Source organism: Rhodnius prolixus, unplaced genomic scaffold (assembly GCF_049639745.1).
Source record: "Rhodnius prolixus isolate KJV_2025 unplaced genomic scaffold, Rpr scaffold_7, whole genome shotgun sequence".
Classification (NCBI taxonomy): Eukaryota; Metazoa; Arthropoda; class Insecta; order Hemiptera; family Reduviidae; genus Rhodnius; species Rhodnius prolixus.
The window spans coordinates 32,893,327-32,918,033 of record NW_027411582.1 but is presented as its reverse complement, the minus strand read 5'-3'; the positions used below and the strand labels follow the sequence as shown (position 1 = coordinate 32,918,033).

The following is a 24,707-nucleotide window of genomic DNA, read 5'->3' as shown; positions in this document are numbered from 1 at the left end:
GCATTCATCTCTAGTGATTTAGAACCTTTAATTTTCAGTTTTTCGTGATTTTGCCCGAATATGACTCCCTATAGATTTTCATAAATCTTCGTTTATAAATAAATCTTCTGCTTGATTGAAGAAGCCTAGCATATTTGTTTAGAATGTAATGTGGAGATGTTCAACACCGTAAGCATCCAACTTAATTAGCAAATAGTATTATGTTTTTTTTTATCACTTCTTAAGGAAACGGTCATTTCAAAAGCGTTAATAAAATTATTAAGTATATGGAAAATCTGTGTGCTGGAAATATGACTTACTCATTAGGTTTCAGAGCTGTTCTTTCCGTGCAATTTTCTGGAAAGTGGCGTATACTAATTTCATGCAACTTGGTAAATTTTCATTATCAAAAATGAGGTATCAGTATTATTACTTTATTTTATTTTTTTTTTTTACCAATACTAACTGAAGAAGAAAGGGTTCAGGCACAATACCCCGCTCAAGTCACATGGAACTCCCTACCTTAATTGTTGATAACAGTTTTTTTAAGTTTAAGTATTAAAAAAAAGCACTGTTTGTTACAGTTAATATTTAATGTTGCCTATAGAAGTACTTATTAGGCTGTATTTAATTACTTCCAGTGATTACTATGGCGGTGGATATAGAGGAGGCGGCGGTCGTTACAGATCTCCTTCACCATATTACAGCAGTCGCAGGAGACGTTACGATAGATCTCGTTCCAGATCATATTCACCTCGTAAGTTGTATTATTAAGAACATTTCCATAACCCACTTAAAAGAGACAAACAATAATTTTAACTTTTACTATATAAATTAAAAAAAAATAAATAAATAAAACTATTGTATGTTTTTTATTAGTCCCACTACAACTGATAATTACAAATATATAAATAAATATTGACTTCATGTAAAACATTTTTTTTAAATGATACTTCATTTTTAATTAATTCATTAAAAAGATAATTACGCAAGTTACACACCTAAAATTTTGTTATAATTTTGTATAAGCTATTACAATTCCTGTTTTTTTTTTTAACGATTGCTTTCAATAATAATAATTATTATTATTATTTTAATTTCTTTGTATTCATTATTTTTCGTTGCTCTTATCTCTTTGGGAGGTGTACCGGAAATGTTTTTTTTTTTTTTTTTTTTTATGTTATTTTGTACAAAGTAAAAATACAAATAGGTAGACTAGATAATGTAAAAAAAAGTTGAATTTTTTATTTTGCATTTTATACGTACTCTTTCCATGTTTTTTACAGTAGAATCTACAGATTATCTTTTAATTTCTCTGCAAAAACAAATTTAAAAAAAAAACTCAAACTTGTTTTCCAATTTTGTGAAACAGGAAAAAAAAAAAAACATTCTAAGCAGCAGACACATGCTTAAGCTGTGGGATTTAGAATCTTATTTTTTAATCTTAAGTGTTACTACTTAACACAACACATCTTGTAGACGAAATTTGCTTTAATTGTGTCGGAAGGACATACATATTTCCTTATATATTCTATTATAATTTAAATATTAGGGCTAGTCTCTTTTACTTCACTTTAAGTTCTGTTTTTTTTTTGTGTGTGTAATCGGACGCTTCATTTCTCAAATAAAAGAAATATGAAGTAAGAAAAAAGAAAGATACTTTCTAATGTCAGGAAATTTTTAAATTTCTGTTTGGAGACTTTATACAGTGGGCAATTTAATAGTAATGGGATTTAGAAAAGTGGCTATAAATTTATACCTATAAAATATTGCGTTCCTAGCTTTTTTTTTATTTAGGTTTTTTCCAAAAATTCAATGTTACGCCCCAGGATATTCTTCTAACCTTCACTCGGTTTCAACATGTCTGTTACAAAATCTTCCACGACGTCTTCCTAGTTTATTCAAGTATTTTTTTTTTTTTTTTTCTCTCACTGAACATTAAATCAAGTTTAGCACTTCTCTAAGTATAAGTATGCATAAAATCACGCTATTTTAAATAGCTTTGTTGACCGCTTTTGGCTCTAGTAGCCCCATTCACCACGGAAGAAGTTTGTATGACTAATAGTCATGTTTTACTATTAGTAATTAAATTATTATTGCGGACTTTAAATGTTTTACATTTTTTGCGAAGACTTTTCTTAATTTTTTTTGTCTAGTACTAATCAATTATAAAGTTATGTAAACTAAATGTATATTTAAAATCAGTTATTTACGTATTGAATATTGAAACCTTGTAATGTTACTAAAACAGGCTGAGAGAGAGGAATTCTCTTGATAAATCTGGAAGGCGTTGGTACTTATAAACCCGAAATGTTCTAACGTCTCATTTGTTTTCTATGGAACATTAAACGCTTCGTGGTACTTTGGCCAAAATTTAAGGTTATTATTATAAGTAACTTAGTTTCTAATGTCTTTATTGCTATTATTTTTCCCCCTGCCTTATAAGTGTAAAACAAAAATCTGTTTTGTTTAGTTCTAAATATTATTAATTTTGGTACCAAACATTTGTTAAAAAGCGGTCACACCTCCTCCTCTTTTGCTTTTGTGTGAGAAAATAAACTTTATTAACCCAAATTGTTTCTAATTGGAAGCAATCAAAAAAGGGTTGGAACTAGTGAAAGTGTAAAATAATAAACTTTGAATTTTTTTCTGTACAAAAATGAATAAAATATTTGTTTTTTTCAATTTTGTTATAATTATATGAGAAAAATAGTTTTTTACTAAATTGTTTATGTGTATTCAAGCAATTATTTGAAAATTGTACTAATATTACCGACTTTGTTAGTAATTTTCCTGATTTTACACTGACAAACTTAGTATATATAAATGACGTATATATAGTGTATAAATATTGTAATTTCCGGATAATCATGACATCTACTGTATCTTACATGGATTCTTTTGTTTAAATTGTAAATATTAAAGTATGAAACAAATAATTCGCATCCATTGTTATTATTATGAAATGTGGTCCTTAACTTTTCCCAAATCCATCCATAATACTTCTAGTTCTATTTAGGTATCATTTTCCACCTGATTAAAAATGACTAACTTTAAGGAAAATTACAAAATCTGACCTCCCCAATTTATTTTCTAGTTCTTCCTGAAAGCGGCTTCAATAATAATTTTAAGAATGGTTTCAAAATCGTCCTTTTTGGTAAATTTGAATAAATTAACAAAAAAAAAGAAGCTAATTGTTGTGGTTTGAATAATCACACTACAGTTTTTTTTTTTTTGCTCTGAAACCATTCTACTCCATATTCCCTGGTGTGTCGACGAGACTTAGTTGTGAACATATTGGATATTGAAATACTGCCAACAATTGTATTATACTTTTTAATTATATTATGCGAACTTCAATCGTTCAATCGATGGCTGCGGCCAACTGTAGAAGATTGTAACGTAAAACCTGTCAAACAATCCTACTAATACATTAATTTATTATTTTATATATTTTTAAAAATAATATTTAAAAAAAATGCATAATTAGGAACTGGCTTTTCTCTTTTTTTCAGGACGTTAGGTAATGTACAAAACGAAAAAAACCTTCCCATTCGGCTATTTCAGTACGTCATTTTTATTTATTTATAACAATTAATATTTTTAAAAAAATATTTAAAAACAATATAACAATTCTATACGCATTTAGATAGTTTTGGAAGGCACAGAGAATTTTTAACCATCTATCCATCTATTGATTGAAGAAGACCTGTTTAGAGATATGGACATCGTTTCTCGTAATTTAGTTTCAAGTTTTAACTGTTTATAATGTATATTCTTCAATGTCTCTATTTTGCTATCCATTGTTTTTCAGTAAAAATCCGAAGAATGGAAAACATTTGTTATTTAATTTTGAATAAACGAAACTTACATAAAAATGAAAGATGTTACTTTTTTGCAAAATAAAAAAAAATTATCTTCTAAAAGAAACTACATTATTTATTTATTGTAGCATTTTTAATTCAAATCCAAATATGTTAGTTACACCATAAGGTACAAAGTACAAGATTAAGGTACTTGTGAAACAAGGAAGGTACTCTTGGGTTATACGTTGTCTATCACTGTTACCAGAGGAACGTGAGTTCAAATTAACGAAGATAGAAATAGTAACAACTGCTGTATTTGCTAATATTTAGAATGTCTTAAGATTAGAAGGTAGAATTTATTAAATTTATTTATTGTGATTTTTGTTGTTTGCGCATGAACCATTAATGTTTGCGAGAGCTAACATGTCTCAAGTGGCCCGTTTTCTGCGTCTGAATTTTCTCTTTACATCACTAATTTGACTATGAATATTGTCTAACATCTCTCTCCGATAATTAATTCTCTTTAAAACCCTTTTTAAAAAATTAGTCCGTAATGTAGGCTTTCAAAGTAATAATTGTTAATTAAGTAGTACTCGTTGCACTGGTTTCAATTTTCATACTGTTTTTACCGACAGCTGCAAACTGTCTTGGACATGTTTATTATCGATATAAATCCATTTGCGTAAAGTAAACTGATGATTACTTCCGAGGTTTCCCTCAACAAAAAGGAAATCAGGACCTCTATCTTTAGGCTTGAATTTATTTTCCACCGGTATCTGTGATGTTTTTATAGCAACGTTACAACTATTTTCTAAAATATAGTTCATTTTCACCAATTTGAGGCGCCCGGACCAGATTAGTGGAGCCATTGATATTTTATTTGCTTTTCGTTGAAAGCTGTAGGCGTACTGTTAATATTGTTTTTACTATCAAGTATTAGTATTGTCTCCAGGAAGACTTGCTGATCCACTTTTTCCAATGGTTTTTCTTTCTTGTTTCCCAAATTTGATTTACCTAGCTTACATAATCTACCCTTGGTCTTAAAATTAACTGTCAGATACAGAAACATAAGTATTCTAGTGAAATTATGAGAAATATTCCACCTTTTCTGTTTTTATTTCTTGTTTATGTAAATAGATCGACCTAATTAGTACAATCTAGCATTGGCTTTAGTGGTAACTATTAAATCCAGGAGCAGCTTAATTCCTGTAACGTTAGATGAAAAGATCATCTTTTTCCAATGGTTTTTCTTTTTTGTTTCTTGAAATAGATTGACCTAGCGCATACAATCTAGCATTACCCTTGGTATTAACTGCTTTATACGGAAACATGCGTATTCTAGTGCAATTATGAGTAATGAGCAATGTACCTCTTCCAATCGTTTTTACTTCAGGTTTTTAAAATAGATCAACCTAGCTTACACAATCTAGCCCTGGTCTTAATAATTACTAGTCCCAGTGTAATTAAGAGAAAAATTAAAGATATTACGCATTTTTGAAATGATTTGACTTAACATATTCATCCATATTTTATTTAACAATAACTATTTCGAAGTGAAAATGCCATATTTTAAATTTCGTTTCACCTCCCACCATAAAATACATTTCTAACTTTTCAGTTAATTAATTAATTTTACAATTGTAACTTCGAATTTGGGCTACCCTGTATTTACGTTCCACCTCTGTCGTAGTTATTAATACTCTAAAGCAGAAATCTTATTCTTTTGCACAAAACTAGAGGAGATTTTCTCAATTGTCTATTAATTTTGCAATGGTAATTTGGAATGTAGGCTACTCGGTGTGAATGAACAATACTCCGCTGTCTTAGTTATTAATTCGGCCGTCCCTTTGTGTACAATCAACGTTTGGTTATGTTATTTAAACAATAAAGTAAAAATCTCAATCGTTCTAGTCAACTCAAATCAAATCAAGTCAAGTCAAATCAAGAGAATTTTTTTGTTTTTATTAATTTTGCCATCGTAACTTTAAATTCGGTTTTCCCTGTTTGTATAATGTTTTTTGTCTTAGTTATTAATGCACTGATGCTGCAATAAAATATTTGTCTTTAAAACTAGACAACAATTACTTATTTTTCCAATTGCTTTGTAATAGTAATTCTAAATTCAAGCGTGAAGTGGATTGTACAAGCAGATTATATCTGAATCTGAGTTACGATTGCAAAATAAAAGTAAAATGAGAAATTTTCGTCTAGTTAACCGGAAAGATAGAGATTTTAAATTTCAGTGAATTACAAAATAAGCCAGAGGTGGTGTGGAAGGATTCTCGCCTTAATTCACTGGAAAGATTAAGATTTCAGTTCCAATGAAGTAATAACTATGCCAGACATGGAATGTATACTCAGGGTAGCCCAAAGTTTGAAGTTACGTCTGAAAAATGGAGGGATAAATAAGAAATTCTCTTCTAGTTTTAAACAATAGAATGAGAAAGGTAGCAAAATAATAAAGAAAAACATTTTTCCATAATTTCTGCAATCGTAACTTCCTTAGTTATCAATAGTATAAAGCAGAAACCTTAATCATTCCAGACAAAAACTAGGTCAGAATTACCTATTTTTCCATTAATTTTACAATCGTAACTTCGAATTTGTATGTATTATATCGCATTGATTATTTTAATGTAGAATCGTTCATTCTCAATTAATTAAATTTTATACTTTATGAACCAATTTCATAAGGTTTCTGTTTTATAAAAACCGAAGTGTTTCTGCAACGGATAGAAATGTTAGTATTAGAAATATGCAAACAGAAAGCCATTCACAAAGCTTGAATATACTAGCATATTGCATGTTCTTCGCTGATTAAAAGTTTTCCTTTAAAGATTTTACGCATTTTTTAAATGATTAGAATCGCATATCCATTCATATTTTACTTAATAATTACTTCGAAGTGAAAATGCAACAATGTCCGTGTTTTAAACTTAAATTCTCGCGCCTCCCTCTTATAAAATACATTATAACTTTTCAATTATAAAATATTACTCGCACAGAATTAAAAAAAACAAAAAAAATCCTTTTATCGTGTACTAGAATTCAATTATTTTAATTAATAATTTTTACAAATGTTTGACAATTCGTTAATATTTTGGATAACAGCACGTAACCTCCCTTACTCAGTCTGCCGTGTAAAAAAGTGTAGTGCAGCTCGGGAAAAGCAGGGAAGTTACAATCCCTACCCAAATCTGGTTATTCTACCTCTGAAATGGTTGAAAGACCGAAACTGATAAGGGGTATAATAAAAATACGTCCTACTACGGACAAAATTACAAATATTATTACGCACTGCGGACGTAACGTCATTTTCATAAGACTAATAAATTCTTATGCCTTTACGAAGACCTATAAAAAAGTAAGATTCGAGAAGTGTTAGTTCAATATTGAAGTGAAGTAATGAAAACCACAAGTTTCTAAGATTCCATTCTAAGACGAGGAAGATGAGAACGATAAGCTTAATTTGCTTGTAGCACGAGTTAGACCTGAACATGAAATTCGACTGCTTATATTACATTAATAGTATAACTGAGGAGTCATTAAGTCAACAGATATAGATTTAATAAAAAGGAACCTTATGATATTAAGTAACCTACGTAGGTAATGATTTTTGATTATTTCTTAACAAGAATGAAGAGGGTAGTGCCTACGAGCAGGAGTAGAATGAGAAGTCTGGAGCAAGTGTTTTGTGAACAAGACCTTTCTTTTTGTATCGGCTTCATAAGGTATTTTGCTTATTTATGTCACTTGTCCCTTTAATTTTTCACTTTTACTTTAATATCCACCAAGCACTCGTTACCATTCGTACTTTTTCTCACCAATAATAATTACAAGGTGTTATACAGAAATCATTGGGGTACTTACTACCTTTCCAATTGTCAACGAATTCAATCTCTCCAATCAAAAATCTTTTGGAAAATAGTAAATGCTCTTCTGTTCGCATTGATCTTACTATTCGCGTTGATAATGACCTCAAATTTTTTATCCTGTATCTAGAAAAATCCTTTTTTCCCGATTTTATTTTGTTGTTTTGAGGAAGCTCTTAAATTCTATAATATTTAACATGTAAAATATAGAATTACTTCATTATTATGTTTAAGGAAAAGTTTTATATTTAAGGAAAATTTCATTAAGTATGTTGTGACGAGAATTCGTGAATGCTCCTACTCATGTTTAATGTAATATTTTTTTCAGTTCATGCGGCGCTAACATCAATCGGCTTGTTGTAAACTTGCAGCTCCGTTGAGCACAGCTTTTACCAGAGATGAATATTTAAGGGTCCTTCTGTACTTCCAGCAGCACGACCATTATTAATATGAAGTTTTTTCGCATCCAGGTAAGTCTTATCTTATTATTTATTATTTTAGGAGTGATACAACAAGAACCAAAACTTTTTTCATACAAATTATTCTTCTTTTGTATCTGAAAGAAATTTTAATTTTTGTTGATTGTAGGTAGCAGTAATTTAATTGAAAAATTCAACATCAAACACGCATGTGAATTCTGCATCATTTTCCAATCACATAGAACTATTTTTATTCAAGATTATAATTTTTTAATAAATTTTCAAAAAAATAATTTCATAATACTAGTAGATTGTGTTATTTTATTTTTCCAATCAAATTAATTTTCTTCCCGAGGAATGTGCCTTTTTTGGAAATATATTTCATTATCATTGAATGAAAAGATTTAGGTTTAAAGAAATAAATAAATTCTTTAGTTTAATTACATTTGTCTTTATTTAATCTTTTTTCCTACATAAATTGTTACAGATGTGTTTCTATAGCTTCTTATGCTAGGTGAAATTCATTACATGTTAATTACAATAATGTTAATTTTCAGGATTAAATACTGGGGATTCCAGAGTACTGCCTGCAAAACTGTCCAACAATGGAAGCCCAAGTGAAAAAGACGTAAAACATCAATCCAGCATGAATATTCCACCAAATTTGGATAGGAATCTATTAAAAATGATATGAACCGTCGAAGCGACATCTCCTTCACTTATGATTCTTTGGGAGAGAGGTGATAAATGTTAGACTGGACTAGATAACATATGTTTGGGGAGGCAGAGCGACCTACTCTCCCTGCATTACTCAAGTCGTACTGACGAGAATTTGTGCTGTTGCCGTATATATAGAGGAAGGTTACAGCACTGCTACTTGGTGGCAAGTTCTGACTAACTAAACTTATATAGAAGTGTCTCATACTCATATTTAACTATGTTGACGACTCACTCACTAGGCTTATATAGAACAATTTTACCCTGACATTTAACCATGATTCACTAGGCCTATATAGAACAATTTTACATTCATATTTAACCATGTTGACGACTCACTAAACTTATATAAAACAATTTACACTTAAATTTAAGAATGTTGACGACTCACTAAACATATGTAGATTTATCTTACACTCATATTTAACCACGTTAGAAACTCACTAGGCCTAGGCTTATATAGGTTCAACTTCCACTCATATTTAACCCTGTTTGCGTCTTACTAGACTTATACAGCACTATCTTACACTCGCTAATAGCTTATTTTTTTACCGCTTCTCATGTAACTTATTTATTAATTTGTTTACTTTTGTCAATCTATATATACAAAAAAAAAATGAAAAGTTTTTTACGTTCCAAGCACACCTCTCCCTTTAGAATTTAAAATATACATAAAAAACAGAAAGTGAAACCTTTGCTAAGTTTACATATTTATTTTTCGAGGTTTTCGCTTTGAATCATAAAATATTTCTAATTTTTTTTAGATATATATTGACAAAATTATCAAATAGGATACAAGTTACATGGTAAAAAATAAGATAAATATGATTGTAATGTGGTCCTCTATAAGTCTTGTGAGTCACCAACTTGGTTAAAAGTGTGTGTAAGGAAGTTCTTTGTAAGTCTTGTGAGTCACAAACATGGTTAAATGTAAGTGTAAGATAGTCCTGTATAAGTCTTATGAGTCACCAACATGGTTAAATGTGAGTTTAAGGAGGTCCAGGATAAGTCTTGAGAGTCACCAAAATGGTTAAATGTGAGTTTAAAGAGGTCCTGTAAAAGTCTTGTGAGTCACCATTATGGTTAAATGTGAGTTTAAAGAGGTCCTGTATAAGTCTAAAGAGTCACCAACGTGGTTAAATATGAGGTTGTAGAGATTTTATAAAAATTTATTGTAAAAAAATGTATCAATAATTAATAAATAATAAACGATTTAATTATAAAAATATTGTATTTATTTTCCCATTTAATCTCTCAATAATATGAAAAATTAAAAAAAATGAAAAAATCGCGTAGAAATTAAAAGAAAATATAAATAAAAGGGTTAAAAATGGCTGCCAGAGTCGTGAGAGTGTGTAAGAAGCATTAAGCAAGGTTACAACAATGGCCGCCGAAGTCTAGAGAGTGTGTAAGAAGATAGCAAGGTGACAACAATGGCTGCCAAAGTCTAGAGAGTGTGTAAGAAGATAGCAAGGTTACAACAATGGCTGCCAAAGTCTTGAGAGTGTGCAGGGAAGGATACGAGAGGTAAAACAGACAGCACGAGCGATCTAGTGACAGCTGGTGGAACTAAAAGTAGGGGGGGAGCCTGTTGTCATGGTGATATGACGCCACCTGGAGGGTATATAAGAAAGTTCGCGGCGCGGGCCGGGCCGGGTGGGGCGAATAGTTGCATTCCGACCGTCGAGGTGAACGCATCTCCTTAACCATTACCCATGACATATCAAGATTGTTTATGTGGAGAGAGGTGTATTGACTAGATTAGATATTTTTGGAGCGACGAGCGACATAGCCCCCTCCTCACGAGTACGACTCTGCAGTCGTACTGAGGAGACATCTTGTTTGACCGTAGTATATAAACAGTTTCAGTGCTACCTGGTGGCAAACATATGAACTAAATTTTGTTTACATATTAAACATGTCCAGTAAGTGCTGCAACCTGGTGGCAAATATGTGAACTAATTTTCTTTTTTTTTTTGTTTTACGTCTTTCTGATGCAATTTTTTCAACTTTTTTTACTTTTTCTGCTTTTTAACGCTCTCTGACGCCATTTTTTCGTACTACTATTACTTTATTTTAATTTTTTTGGTTTAATGTAAACAGAAATTTTAGTTTTACATTACTTTATTTGCCTGTTATCATTTTTAGTCTTTTTTAACTTTGTTTTTAGTTGTAACTTTGCAAATACAATAAAAATAACCAGACTATGGGAAAAGAGAAAATACATAATGACGTTTTTAATAATTTATAAATAATTCTTTATTTTGCTGCCAATTATACATTTTTTTTTATTTTGTATTACAAAAACATTTTAAATTCAATTACATCTTTTAGGTAATGATTCTTAAAATTACCTACATAATAAAATTAAAATTTACATTACATTTTCCAACTTCAAATATATTTTTTTTACAAATAATCGACTAAATAATAAAGAATTTCAGTTGAATAGGTGTTTTCCAACGTCTTTTTCATTTTGGCTTAATTCGATGAACCTCTTTGGCAGAAAGCACTCCAGTTTCGCCTGTTTCAACTCTGAAAAATAACATTTATTCAAAATCCCCAAATCTTTTATTAACTAAAACTGAAGGTTAGAAAAGCCAATGGTGTAAGCATTGGAAAGTTATAAAGAATGCTGCCTTCATAATTTTAACTAAATTCAAACCTTGATTAAGACTGTAGAAATCGTACAATTTTACAGTTAAAGTAAATCTTTTATCAATCAGTTTTAATTAAACCATACTGAATTCAATTTTCTTTAAAACAGATTAATTTGGTTCAACCCGATGATCCCCACTTCAACGACGTTCCCGTCGCTCAACAATAGTTAAGTGAAGAAGGTTACATGTTGTATAACCTAAAGTCAAGTGTATCTAAATATTTATAAATCATAAACATTTTTGCAAAAGAAATAAAAATTAATGTAATGTAATACTTAATTATGTGTTCTCTACGGTTAGTGTATTTTTAATACTTTAAATTTCTACAGTTTTTGTATTTTATTCGTTACAGGGGAGGCGAATTTAAGTAGAAAACTGAAAAATGCTTTTTTCATTTGTACTGGGAAATAATTATGTTTAAATGAAATAATGAGTGATTCCGATTATATGACAAGTGCGTAAGTAAGAAAAATGTTGAAAAAAAACTTTATAATTGTAAAAATCATAAAGCTAGCGTACTCATGTTTTTGTTTGAATATTCAATTCTTTTTTATAATTAATCTTTCCCGAATAATTAATCTTTTCAATTCTTTTTAAGAAAAATGAACTTAAATACAAAACATAACTTACAGGGCATAAAAATTTCATTCTTCATTTTCTTTAGCTGATTAATGAATTTAGTTTTAGAAGATAGAAGACGATGCCTTTGGTAGATAGGTCAAATTGGTAAGCAGAAGAAATTTATTTCATTTTTATTGAATAAAAAGGTTTAAGTAATTTATCAATTGTTATGGATTTTATTCTCTAGCTTCTTAATTCAAGATAAAGTAAAGTAGGCACTTGAATTTAATTAAACATTTTTGATTTTCAGATTAAATACTGCCGATACTAGAGTAGTATCTGCACTAAGTGTTCATCAATAGAACCCAAGTGGAAAAGACGTAAAACTTCTAATGAAAATATACCAAAATATGGATTAGGAATCAATAATTAAAAAAGTATGTAGTTATTGTATAAATGTGCATGTTTGCAGAGTTGGGCAAAATTACTAGACACGACTCACTAGAATTATATATATAATTATATAAATATATAGGACTTCCTTATACTAACATTTAATCATGTTGACGACTAACAAGACTTATATAGAAGCATATTTTACTCACATTTAACCTTGTTGGCGACTCACAAGACTTTATAGGATCTCCTTACGTCAGTGAGTCGCCAACATAGTTAAATGTGAATGAAAGAAGGTCTTTTTTAAGTCTTGAGGCTCACCAACATGGTTAAATGTGAGTGAATGCAGGTCCTATATAAGTCTTGTGAGTGACCAGTCGGTTGAAATTTTACCAAATTCAGTAAACATTTTATTAAATTTATTGTAAAAAAAGTTTATAAATTATTTTTAAATAATAAAAAAACTTATTGTTCCTTTTAATCTCTTAAATAATAAGAAGAAATTGAAAATAATGAACAAAGTACGAAAAAATAAAAAAGAAAACATAAAAAAAAATATTTAAAAAAAGGCCTCCAAACACTAGAAAGAGAATCTTTAATCGTAAAAATAGTGATTGTTCTGCTACCTAGGAGTGACAGCATAAACTAAAGTTATCTCTATTGTTTTCATTAATAATTATGTAGCTCGAGCTTTTTTTAATGAGGAAATATTACAGTTAGATGGCATGAAGTACGTGTTAATTAGTGATACCGGAAGTAAGCTAAAATAGATGGTTTTATGCTGAGAAAAATGCATAAAATGTTTCTTGCTTGTCGGGTGTGCAGTAGTACTGGCAGAGTATATAGGTAGGTGATTTTGCAGGGCGGGAAGGGCGGGGCAAATTATTTTACTTAAGAACAGACGTCATACCGAATTATTTATTTCATATTTGATGATTCGATTTTTTTTTTTTTTTTTAAATTCTTATCATAAGAACTTTAATGTATGTTTATGATAATGATTTTATTATTTTTTAGAATAATTCTTATTATGACCTGGCAGACATTTGTCTTTATTCCTATTTCATATTTGATGGTTCGAATATTTTATTTAATAATTCGAATAGAAAAACTTTCGTGTATGTTTATGATAGTGATTTTTAGACTAGTCAGACATTTGTTATCATACCTTTTTCATATTTGATGATTGAGATGTAAAACTGGAGTAGATATGTTTAAGTTTAAGGTGACGAGCGACCGAGCGATCTTCTCCCCTCCAATGCTCAAGTCGTACTGAAGAAAAATCTTGACAATTGTATAGTTTTAGTGCTACCTGGTGGTAAATATGTAAACTACAATTCGTGAATACATATTGACAGGTCCAGTAAGTGCTGTAACCTGGTGGCCATTTTTAAAACTAATTACTTTACTTTTTCTGCTTTTTACCGCTCTCTGACAGCATTTTCTGAAACTATTTGTTTAACAATTTTTCGTTTTATTTTTCAACAATTTGTTTATTTGTCCATTTTTTCTTTAAACTTTTTTTTACATAGGTTCTCTTTTGTTTTGTAAAATTGATTTTTTGACCATTATCTTATTATTGAGTCCAGGTTGTACTTGAGATGTTTGAATAATTTCCGAATTCAATTGGTAATTGCTTTTAATACTTAGTTAACTAGAACTTGCAATTGGAAAAGAAGAATGACTCTAATGATGTTTTAATAATTACCTTTGAGAGCGTTCTCAGTGAAGCGCCATTCCAAGCATTCCTCCAAAGTGCCCCATTTGAACAAGCTAACTTACTTCGGAGCTGAATTTCAAGAAAATCAGTTTAACTGGATACAATTTTAAAGCATCTGTTTTTGTTTTTTATGGATGAGCATATACTCGAAAAAACTCAGGCGATTTGGTATTAAATTTAGAGTATTATCTATTTAACAAAAATTGGTTTAAAGGGAATTTTCTTGCGAGAGCAGATTAAATTCTAAAATTTAGAATCATATTTCCTGGTTCATAGCGGCTAAGTTTATATAACTACAATACTCTTTAGATAGTGTGATTTATAGAAACTATAATATACTGCCTTTTGACACCTAATAGTTCAGGAGATTTCAATTTTAAAACTACGTCTGCCAATCAATTATTGAAAATCTTGGCAGAAATGTGGGGTTGTTCGAATACTAGACACTTCTTTTTCCTTACTCCTGAAGAATTAATTATTACCAACAGAGACTGATAAGATTTTGAGTTTTCTTAAGCAATATCCGTTTTTTTTTTTTAGGTATCCTGTGTAAGAAAATATGGTTTTTATAAATTGAGTATATGAGATTGAAAGAGAGAGCATTAAATTCATATGTGTCATTTCAGTGGATTGAAGATTTTGTAAAATTATTCGAAATTTAAAGAAACGTTTTGCGCAACAGAGAAGAACTGTATTAAACAATGATAAATGAGAATCGTATAAAAAAAAATTCACACAGCAGTAACGAGTTACTTTCATAAACATTCTAAAGTTTAACCAGATTAATTGGAAGAAGTCAAAACCTTTTTTTTTTTCGGAATCTAAAATTAATTGCTAAGACTAAAGATGGAAAGTTTCGTTAGTAAATTTTGTCTTCATACCAATCATATAACAAACATTTGGCACTGATTTATTAATCTCTACAGAGTTTAAAAAAAAATAAAAATATAATCAATAACTAAAAAAAAACAAAATCCACACATGTAAATGATTTAATAAAGTACAAAGACCAATCAATCATCAATTATAGCTACACATTAATCGTTATTAGGTTATTTCAATTTTGTTTGTATGCTTTACTTTGACTTATTTTTTTTATTCTTTTCTAATAAACTTGTACTTAATAAAATTTCAACATTGTGTTTTAAGTATTTCATTGACCGATTATTATTAAAACTTACTTAGGTCCTTATGTCTTATTATTGCATTAAACTTTATATTATTATCATTATTATTTTCAAACTGTACAACAGCAAACAAATATACACATATATATATTTATATTATATACAACTTAGGCACTGGCAATTTGCCCTCACTATGTTATTATTAATTTTTAGTTTAAATTAAAGTTAAACATAAAAATTAATCTAGGTGTTCATTTTCATTTATTATAAAGCTAGCTTATTTTTAAAAAGCATTATTAGGAAGTGCGAACGGGTAGGCTTTACTTTTTCTTTTGTGTTCCGTATGAGACTCAGTTTGAAATTGATTCTTACAAAAGTTTAATAAACGTATACTGTGTCACAATACTGCTTTAGTTAAAGTACCTTTCTTAAAAAAAAAAGTATTAAAATAGTTTAGCTTTCAAAATAGTTATTGAGAAATGCAATTAGATCGGTAATGCGATCCACAATGAATTTCTAACAATATTTAAGGAATCGCAATCAAATGAAAATATACAGTTCAACTTGTCTTTAAAGTTGAAAATGTATAAATGGCAGGAGTATATTTAAAAATATGGGTGACGCATTTAAGAAAGGAAAAAAAAAAACATTTTGACGAAAATATATTTAATACCTTGACTGCTTATATTAGGCAATAATTTATTATCTTCTAAGTAAAAACTCGAATAATAATACCAAGTGAATAAGGAACAATTATTTATTTATTTAATTTAAACAGTGAAAAGTCTGAAAGGAAGCACAGTAATTATTAGCATATCCCAAAATTAAATGAAAATCCCAATCACAAAACAAAAATAGCATAATTAGCAATAGTAACACTATTTTCTTAAGTTTTTTTTTTTTTTTTTGTATCGATATCCGTGATTCTGATCGATACTTATTTCGATAATTTTGGGATATTCTAGCAAAGTACAACAAATTTTGAGACTGTAAAAACGAAAACGACACTCGGCCAATTATCTATCTATCCTCCGCAAAAACCAAACTCTAAAAAATACTTTTTTTTTTTAACTCTTAAACTCTAAGCCAATTTGAAACACTTCGTCAGTGTTTACACAAAAAAAGGATATGTAATATACGTATTGAAGCTCTAACTGAAAAGTAATTAAACAAAATACTTTAGAGTAGCAAACCTAAATAACTCTTGCATTATTGTAAAATTAGATTGTAAATTAGAACGAACGTATGTGTCCATAAAGTACTTGTAGGTCACATGTACATATACATATTTATATATATATCCCCTAACCCACAACAAAATTTCAGCTACAGATTTCTACAAGTAAATCTTGGATGACTTAAAAAACATTGCTAGATCTATCTGAACAATCCATAGGTCTACCTCAAAGAACACACATACACTTAATAAAATTCGAAGCAACTTATGAAAGGAAAGTTATCAGTCTTAATGTAAATTAAAATAGTAAATAGAACTTCGAATTAATAATTTTTTTGCTTTAAGCCATACGAAACCACATTGGGTGTTTTTGCATTCATCTCATAATTTCAATTTAAAAGGAAAGAGTTTGTCTTAAAAATTTAAAAAATGTTTATCTTTGGAAAAACATTCTAGATCACACGTACATAAGAAAAGAATTATTGTCAAGTTTTAAAAAAATGAACTGTTATAGTAAACAAAATCTTCAAAATCGGTTTAATGAAAAACAATGGTATAAATTTAATTAAGTAAAGACAATACTCGTTTTTACTGACCCCACCATTGAAATAGGTTTCATAATCATTTTCTATGATACCATTTATATCGTATATACGAAGATTACCGCAAAGTACACAAATCACCTAGTTCAGGACTTCAGGGTGATTGTAGCTAAGTTCATTATTGGAACAAACCATAAAGTAAGTAAGTCATTGTACCGTTTTGCACTAAATAGAAATAAAACCCTAAAAAAAAAGATTCGTATTTTTTTTGTTTTCCACGATTACTCTACATATCACAACCAATTCACAGCTTCCTAATAATAACAATGTAAAATATTTATCACTTGCTTATATACTACTTCATAATACAACCAACATCAATTGTTATGATTTTGTAAAAAAAATAAAATCTTAAAAACCTAAGTTCTCAAAAAATTATCTCTAGTTTTAAATCCAAAATTTAAACTAATACTTTTACATTGCGCTGGGGGAAAAAAAACAATCCTAGATACATTAACAGCAAAAACGAAATGCACATTGACAAAAAGTATTTGTGATTTTTTTTTTTTTTTGCAAAAATTGGAAATAACCTCTTATTTTTTTAAAAAAAATAAAATACTTGTAATTACATTTGCTCACCAAATTTATTTTCTGCTGTAAGTTCTTTTTTCTTTCGTTTAATTTTTATTAATTATTAGAAATAAAGTTTATATTACGTTCTCATAATATATCCTTACTTAACTTTATTTAGGCCAAGTTTGAAACTTTGCCGAAAAGAAATTGTTAACAAAATCTATAACAAAAAAAAAAAAGCCTAAAAAATTTACATATAAAGTTTATAAATATTTAAAAAGATTTAATATGTTAGCATTAATTTACTTTTACAAACTTTTTTTTTTAATAATAATTATTAAATTTATATCACTTAAAATAATTTTCGATTTCGATTCCGTCCACTTTTGAAAACTTAAGTCTTGAAAAATCTCTAAAAGCTGGTAGACTTGTTTTTTTTTACCAAAAATTACAATATGAGCAACAAAAAATAGAACATCTATATTTTCCAAATATTCGGTCTAAAAATTCTTTCAATTGTCCCAGAAACTTACTAATTTATTTGCTTATTTTGTGTAAAATTTTGAAATAGGGAGTTTGAGAGTAACCTAAAAGGTGATCTAATTTATTAAATAATAAAAACTTAAGTGTAATCACTACAAAAGAAGGATTCAAAAACTGTAGAAAAAGAATATTTGAAACATTTTTTTATGGAGAAAATCTTACTTTTCAATTTCATCCTAAATTAATTAATTTCAAATGAATAATTTTATTTTATACCTAATTGCAATAGATACAAATCTTTTTTGACGTAAGAGACTGCAATATTTTACATTTTAAAAAGCTGAAACACTTTTAAAACTGAAAGCTTTAAATGTTGAAACAAAAAAAATCGAGAATAGTAAAACTACTGACCCTAAAATATTTATTGTTTTATTAATTTACACTCAAAGTTCACTTTCAAGTTAATCTTTCTTGATTACGATATGCGAAATTCAATACTTTATTCTTGAAGCTAATTTATGGTTAAAACTAAGGAATTCTTTTCCAAACAATGCGCTGCTTAAAAAAAGATATAAAATCGAAATTAAGAACAAGTACCATTATGAAAGAACAACAAGAAAAACTAGGATCCGTTAGAATTCGATTTCTTATGTAAACTCAAGAAATGCACGTAATTTCGAAAATTTAAATATTGAGTACAAAATCAAAATATAAAGGTGCCTCATACTTACTTGATCTTTTAACTTCTATTTTTAATGTGTTGAACTATGGTTTGTTGGATGTAGATGCAAAACTCACTCTCTTTCACACAGTTAAGTTTGGGCAAATGTATTCCCACAACACAGCCGATATGATAGGGAGGTTGCACTCAATAGTGGTTACATCAGATGACTAATGGTGTCTGTTGTCGTTGCCTTGTTGATTGTTTATTTATTATTGGTTTCGTAGATTTTATCCAGCACTGCGTATATAACTACAATTATTTAACTGCGTTTTTTTTTTTTTTTTAAGATCGTGCTCATCAACCACGTATTCTACAGTGCCATTCGTCCGTGCCAAAATCAAAATCTAAAGACGAATTTTCCACGATCTGCATCCAATAAACCACAGTTCAAAACCCATATAAGTATACAATGCAACAAGTTGAATTCCCATAGAACCTACACCTTCTGCAGAGGCTAATAAAATAAAAGGTTCCTTGATGAATTAAGAAATATGAACCCTACCCCACGGAGATTGGAGGGATCCCATTAGCTATATAAGTGAGGGCAAAAAAAAAAAAACTGCCTCGCTCTTTATAATCCATTTTTACCCATACTTAAAAGTAAAAAAACTACATTTTGGCAGTAATCTAGTTAAATATCATACCAAGAAAGTGGGAAAAAAATAACTTTTATACCGGCCCTTTGTTATCCTACATACAACAGATCCCTTCCTTGAATAGCTTCAGGTCACAATTGAAAGAATTCTACACAGATTTTGAGTTCAAGTACAATAACAATGATTGATAAAAATAGAATAAAAATAATACTTATCATTAAATGAGAAAATTATTCACTATTTCCTCTTATTATTATTTCTTTGCATTACCGACGTCACTATAAACACTTATTAATATTACAATTATTAGGAAACATATAAATTACAAAATAATATACATAATATTTTTCTAAAAAAAATTTAAATAATTTTCTTTGGTTGTGTTTGATTTTTAATTTTCTTTTACCAAATTTTTTCCATTTTTCAAGTTATTTTCTTCTCTCATTTTAACAAAATAACGACGTTAAACATATTATCTTTAAGTACTAAGTTTTATATACATTAAATAATAATAAGAAAAATACCACAGAAAGAAAAAAATACAAAAATATATATATATATATCTACACACATATACAGTTCGAAAAAAACAAAAGAAAAAAACTTTACTTAAAAAAATAATTTTTCACTATTAAGTCGTAGAAAAGATAGAGAATAATGATTTTTAAGTTAGGCGTTTGCCGTTTGCGTTTTATTTTTTATTATAAATTTTTAAGCCCACTACATCAAGATAGGAGGAAAAAAAAATAAATATATAAGCAAAACCATTCAAAAAATCAATTGTAATTTTGTTTTTCAAATTTTGTTCGACTCATCTAAAAAAAAATAAGAAAAGTTATCTAATTTTTTTTTTCCTTCTTTTTTTAGCTAATTAAAAAATATCTATCCTTCTACATAGATAAACATCTCAATTTGAATAGAAAAAATGTTCGAAAAATCTTTTCTTTAAATTATTTGTATCTTAATTTCTATATTCGATATTGTTATTTTATAACTATTTTGTTTTCTTCTATTTTCTAAAAAAATTAAGATTTTTTTTTTCTGTCTTCATTTAGAATCTCATTAAGTACTTGTATTAATAAATTTCTTACTATACGAATAAAATTTATCTAAATTTTTTTGATAAATATTTATAAAAATTATTTAAATCTAAGTTATATAATACTGAAAGGTTTACTCCCTGTTAAAAAAAAAGTTGATAGATGTGTAAATGCCACATTTTTCCAGTTTCTTTTACAGCCATTCATTGGAAAACAAATGTAGATTTTTCTTCTGGAAAAAGAAAGACATTCAATGAATTTTTTAAAAGAAACAGTTATTATAAAAAAAAAATGTAATCTGTCAAATGTGTAATTTTACAATAGATAGTTGACTTATTCAAAATATCTTTTTTAATAATTTATTTGACTATCAGATTTTGTTTTTGTTAACGAGATATATAAATGGTGACCAACACAGATTTAATGAGATCCATAGGTGCCAAGGTAAAAAGAACCACCTCATACAGTCCCGTCGACTCCCCGAGTGATGTAACACTCGCCTAGGGAAGTTCTAGCAAGTGTGGTGAGAAATGGGCGTTAGAAATAATAAAAAAAAGGAGACCTTTTCGGGAAAAACTCCATTAAAAAAAAAAAGTGGGATTCAGTAATGTATTCTGCAAACTCGGAATTTAACTTCCGGATGAAGAATTTTGATTTTGCTGAATTACTGGAGTATGAATTTGATGTCTGGTAACTGGAGAACGCAAAACCAATATTGCCGTTGGGAACTCCACGATTTATATACTTCATTAGTTCTAGTAACAAGCAGTGAAAGGTTAATTCAAAATACACCTGATAAAAAGCAATGAAAACAGAAACACTTGAGATACTTAATTGAATATATTAATGGATGGTTATCATCTACAATTTTTTTTAAAAGAGCATACAAGGAATCATGTGACTAAGATGCAATAATCCCGCAAAAAAAATTGATTATTTTACCAGTATAGGGATAATGCAAATCAGAAACTATATTAAATAAATTAATCAAACTTTCCTTTAGTAATCAAATCTTAAAACAAAATTAACTCATTTTCTCGTTTTACTTCCGAGTATGGTATAACTATTAATACGAGATATAATCACAACTAAATTTTTAAAGAAACCAAGATCATGAAGTCAGATCAATCAAGACAAGAAATAAAGCCTGCCTGGATTTAAATACTTTCATCAGAAATTATGAAAATAAATAGAAATAATTACTCACCTGAAACTAGAAAAAAAATCCATCTATTTTGTAAAAGATTTTACAAATTACAATTGTTTATTATCTGATTTATTGGTTTCAGCTTCTTTATCCTGCAAATGATAGCGTAATTTTATTTACTGATGTAACTGATTAGAGGAAAATAAAACAACTTTTTTTGCCTTCTTCGGTTACTAATGGATAATCGTTCCCCACAAACATGTGCTTTACGCAAGTTGAACAGATGTATTCAAACCAAGAGTTTAAATTAGGATTTGTAGCGAGGGATCAGCACTCTGAAATATGTGCATTTCAGCTTGAATTCAGTTTTACATTGGGCAATTTTTTTTTTGGTTTTAGAGACTTCTGTATTTTGTAGACGAAATCAGGCACTCAGGGATAATCGCTTTCAGGGATAAATTGTTAAAACATTTTTGAGACTTACCTCTGATCCTTGGGTGCTGCGTCAGAACAATGAACAAAGCTTACTTTTAGGTTTTTGGGTAACTATAGATAGACTTTTAGGTTCATCTGGTGTTTTAGTAGGCGTTACTGACTCATCACTCCTAGTTAAAGGATAGATATATATTTTTTTTTAAAAAAAACGTTAGTGGTGAACTCATAAACTTACGATCAATTGAACACATGTTTAACTTACTTGTCTTCAGATTGAGTACTGACTGATCTGCTGTACAAGGATCGACTAAGTCGACTTTTTACTGACTTACCTAAAGCCCGATTTTTTCTAAGACTAGTAAAACGTCCCATTGTTGTACCATTTGCCTTTCTTTGACCAGTATTGTCCCCTTCGTTATGTGTCTGCAATCAATTATAAACAATGTAACTCTCTTACAATAATACAAATAAACAATTCTATTATCTTCATTAGAATTTATTTTATAAAACAATTAATAACTATAACTCACTTTTTTCTCACAGTTTAAAGTAGTTACAGTAAATTCAATGTCTTTAGTATCTTGATCGATACTGAATTCTTCAATTGGTTTTTCTATGGTGTCATGATCAATCCATGTTAATCCCATTTCTACTTTTTCAGCCAGATCCTGCCATCTCTGCCTGTTATCTAATGTTCCCTCATACAATGGTAAAATCCAGGGAAATGTGTCAGACAGGATCTATTAAACGAATATTAAAAATTCTTATTCTTCCTCATCTATCTCCAAAAGTGGAAATGTTCTCTTAGTTTCAATACTTGTAGAATGCTTACAGAGAGATTGGAGGTCTTAAGCGACCCAGTATTGCTATACCCAACATTTGAATTCGTCTTCTAAATTTCACTAGTCATAATTTCTCTTATTTGAAACCAATGTACCATTTAACACGTTTACTTATAACAATTTTTTATAAAATAACTACTTAATATATAAATAACTACTTAATAATAACAAAAAGAAAAAAAAAGATCACCTTATACAACGGCAAACAGATAACGTCAATGAAACCAACTTGCATTTGAGGAAGTTCATCTTTTCTTTCACGATCCATCATTGCCTGAAATGAAATTAATTTTGTACAAAATAGTACACGTAAAAAAAAAAAAAAACATCTCTAGTATAGCTGCTATTTATAAAAATCCTTACAACTGGTTGTGTATTTAATTGCAATTTTTCTAAATCTCCTTGGTCGAAAAATTCATCAGCAACTAATTTAGCCACTTTATGTTGAACTTCCCATGGCTTAGCAATAGCCCCGACATCACAACCGGTCATCATCATACCGCATAATACTGTGAGCAAAATTAACTTAAACTATTAAATTATTAATCATTTAATTTAATTTTCACTACAATGAAAAAACAAACTTACACTCCTTCTTTCCTTCACTTTGCCAATCAAATTCACCGTTTTCAATAAGTTCAATAAAACTACTCTTCTTCTTGAAATACATCGCCAAATCTGTTGATAATATGGAGTGTTCCACTACTTTCATAACATGACGGTAATCGTCAGGAGATAAAGCCTGCAAACAGTGTTTAAGATTATCTAAGTGATTATGTTAAGTGTTAATAACCAAAACTATGCATTATTGTTTTTCTGTTTCTTCCCTACCTCGTCAGAACAAGTATTATCAAGTAATAAATAATAAATACATCCAATTAAAATATTTATTAAAAATTTTTATCTGATAGAAATTCTAGAAAATTATAGCAAATTACAGAAAATTGTACTCCTGCCACCTTACAATGTATATTTCTTATGAAAGTCCAAAATAAAAATTCTTACACAATAGTAACACTTAAAACTAGCAGTAAGAGATAAATCAATGCCACTTTCATACTATCACTAGATTAAGAAGATAACGTAATAGTGAAATGGTTTAAAGTAGAATTTTCTTCGACAAAGGAGATCTACTAGATTCCATTTATATCTTTAAAAAGCTAGAATATGATCTTCAATGATGTGCCAAAAATACAAGATGTAAATGGGTTCTCAGGCTATTTACTTGTAGATGTTCCATTCTTAAATAGTTTTACTCAAAGCTCAGTTGTGAATATAAAAACTGATAACAAAAGATCGTTCTGTTTAATGGGTAGGAACACCTCAAGATTCCCCTTAAGAAATTTTGTGCCTGAATTTAGAAATACTTTCTATAAATTTTTTTTATTAGATTACCTGAAATATATTGTTTCCTTCACTGTTCAAAATCATAACACACTGGTCGAAATGGTGATGTTCCATCGTGCTAGTAGTATACAAAATAGCCAAAGGTGATTCAGTTTTAGTTTGAAACGCATTATTCGTACCTCTATGGTCTAAATCATGACAGAGACAAGCAACTAATAAACCCAATATCTGAAAAATAAATAAATCAATTAATAAAAACTAAAGAATAACAGATTCTAATGTTCAAAATTAAATCCTATTTATACTTTTTCAGAATTTGATGCTACCTCTAGCGTATCCCTATAAAAACAATTAATTTAATACTGTCCGGAATCACATTATTTAAATCTTCATATCTTTTATCGTTCCGCAAAGAAAAATAAATGGTTACTTCTGTATATGTATAATTAAATTAAATATAGCTTCTACCATACTTGAGGTTTTTAATACTTTGTCCTTCATAGATCCTATTTAGAGGAATATAATTCTATGCTACATGATTATA

The 24,707-nt window shown here is 28.7% G+C and overlaps 2 protein-coding genes and 1 long non-coding RNA gene across 25 annotated transcripts in view; 2 read left to right on the top strand and 1 right to left on the bottom strand.

Moving 5' to 3' along the window:
- Positions 1–10,019, top strand: part of LOC141447461 (transformer-2 protein homolog beta-like) — a 43,226-nt gene extending 33,207 nt beyond the window's left edge. For 5 of the 10 annotated variants that reach the window (XM_074115028.1, XM_074115027.1, XM_074115026.1 and 2 more), the window contains 4 exons: positions 621–736; positions 7,986–8,127; positions 8,246–8,287; positions 8,634–10,019. In XM_074115028.1, coding sequence (XP_073971129.1) covers positions 621–736; positions 7,986–8,020 — 151 coding nt within the window. In that variant the 3' untranslated portion in view covers positions 8,021–8,127; positions 8,246–8,287; positions 8,634–10,019. Of the gene's footprint in view, positions 1–620; positions 737–2,230; positions 2,925–3,494; positions 3,546–3,628; positions 4,135–7,420; positions 7,517–7,985; positions 8,128–8,245; positions 8,288–8,633 lie in introns of those variants that run through there. The other 5 variants (XM_074115032.1, XM_074115029.1, XM_074115030.1 and 2 more) reach the window with 4 other exon arrangements.
- Positions 10,020–11,629: 1,610 nt separating this feature from the next.
- On the top strand, positions 11,630–12,884 carry LOC141447463 (uncharacterized). Of its 2 annotated transcripts, XR_012454348.1 has the most exons (3): positions 11,630–11,716; positions 11,806–12,179; positions 12,325–12,884. It is a non-coding gene; the product is annotated as an uncharacterized lncRNA (long non-coding RNA). The 2 variants fall into 2 exon arrangements; XR_012454347.1 differs by having other exon boundaries at positions 11,806–12,884.
- A 2,135-nt stretch (positions 12,885–15,019) lies between these two features.
- Pde6 (phosphodiesterase 6) overlaps positions 15,020–24,707 on the bottom strand; it is a 112,351-nt gene continuing 102,663 nt past the window's right edge. For 11 of the 13 annotated variants that reach the window (XM_074114999.1, XM_074114994.1, XM_074114996.1 and 8 more), the window contains 9 exons: positions 24,212–24,391; positions 23,405–23,558; positions 23,180–23,325; positions 23,007–23,090; positions 22,505–22,714; positions 22,237–22,397; positions 22,024–22,144; positions 21,600–21,691; positions 15,020–20,624 (listed from right to left, as the gene is read on the bottom strand). In XM_074114999.1, coding sequence (XP_073971100.1) covers positions 22,045–22,144; positions 22,237–22,397; positions 22,505–22,714; positions 23,007–23,090; positions 23,180–23,325; positions 23,405–23,558; positions 24,212–24,391 — 1,035 coding nt within the window. In that variant the 3' untranslated portion in view covers positions 15,020–20,624; positions 21,600–21,691; positions 22,024–22,044. The remainder of the gene's footprint in view (positions 20,625–21,599; positions 21,692–22,023; positions 22,145–22,236; positions 22,398–22,504; positions 22,715–23,006; positions 23,091–23,179; positions 23,326–23,404; positions 23,559–24,211; positions 24,392–24,707) is intronic. The other 2 variants (XM_074115001.1, XM_074115002.1) reach the window with 2 other exon arrangements.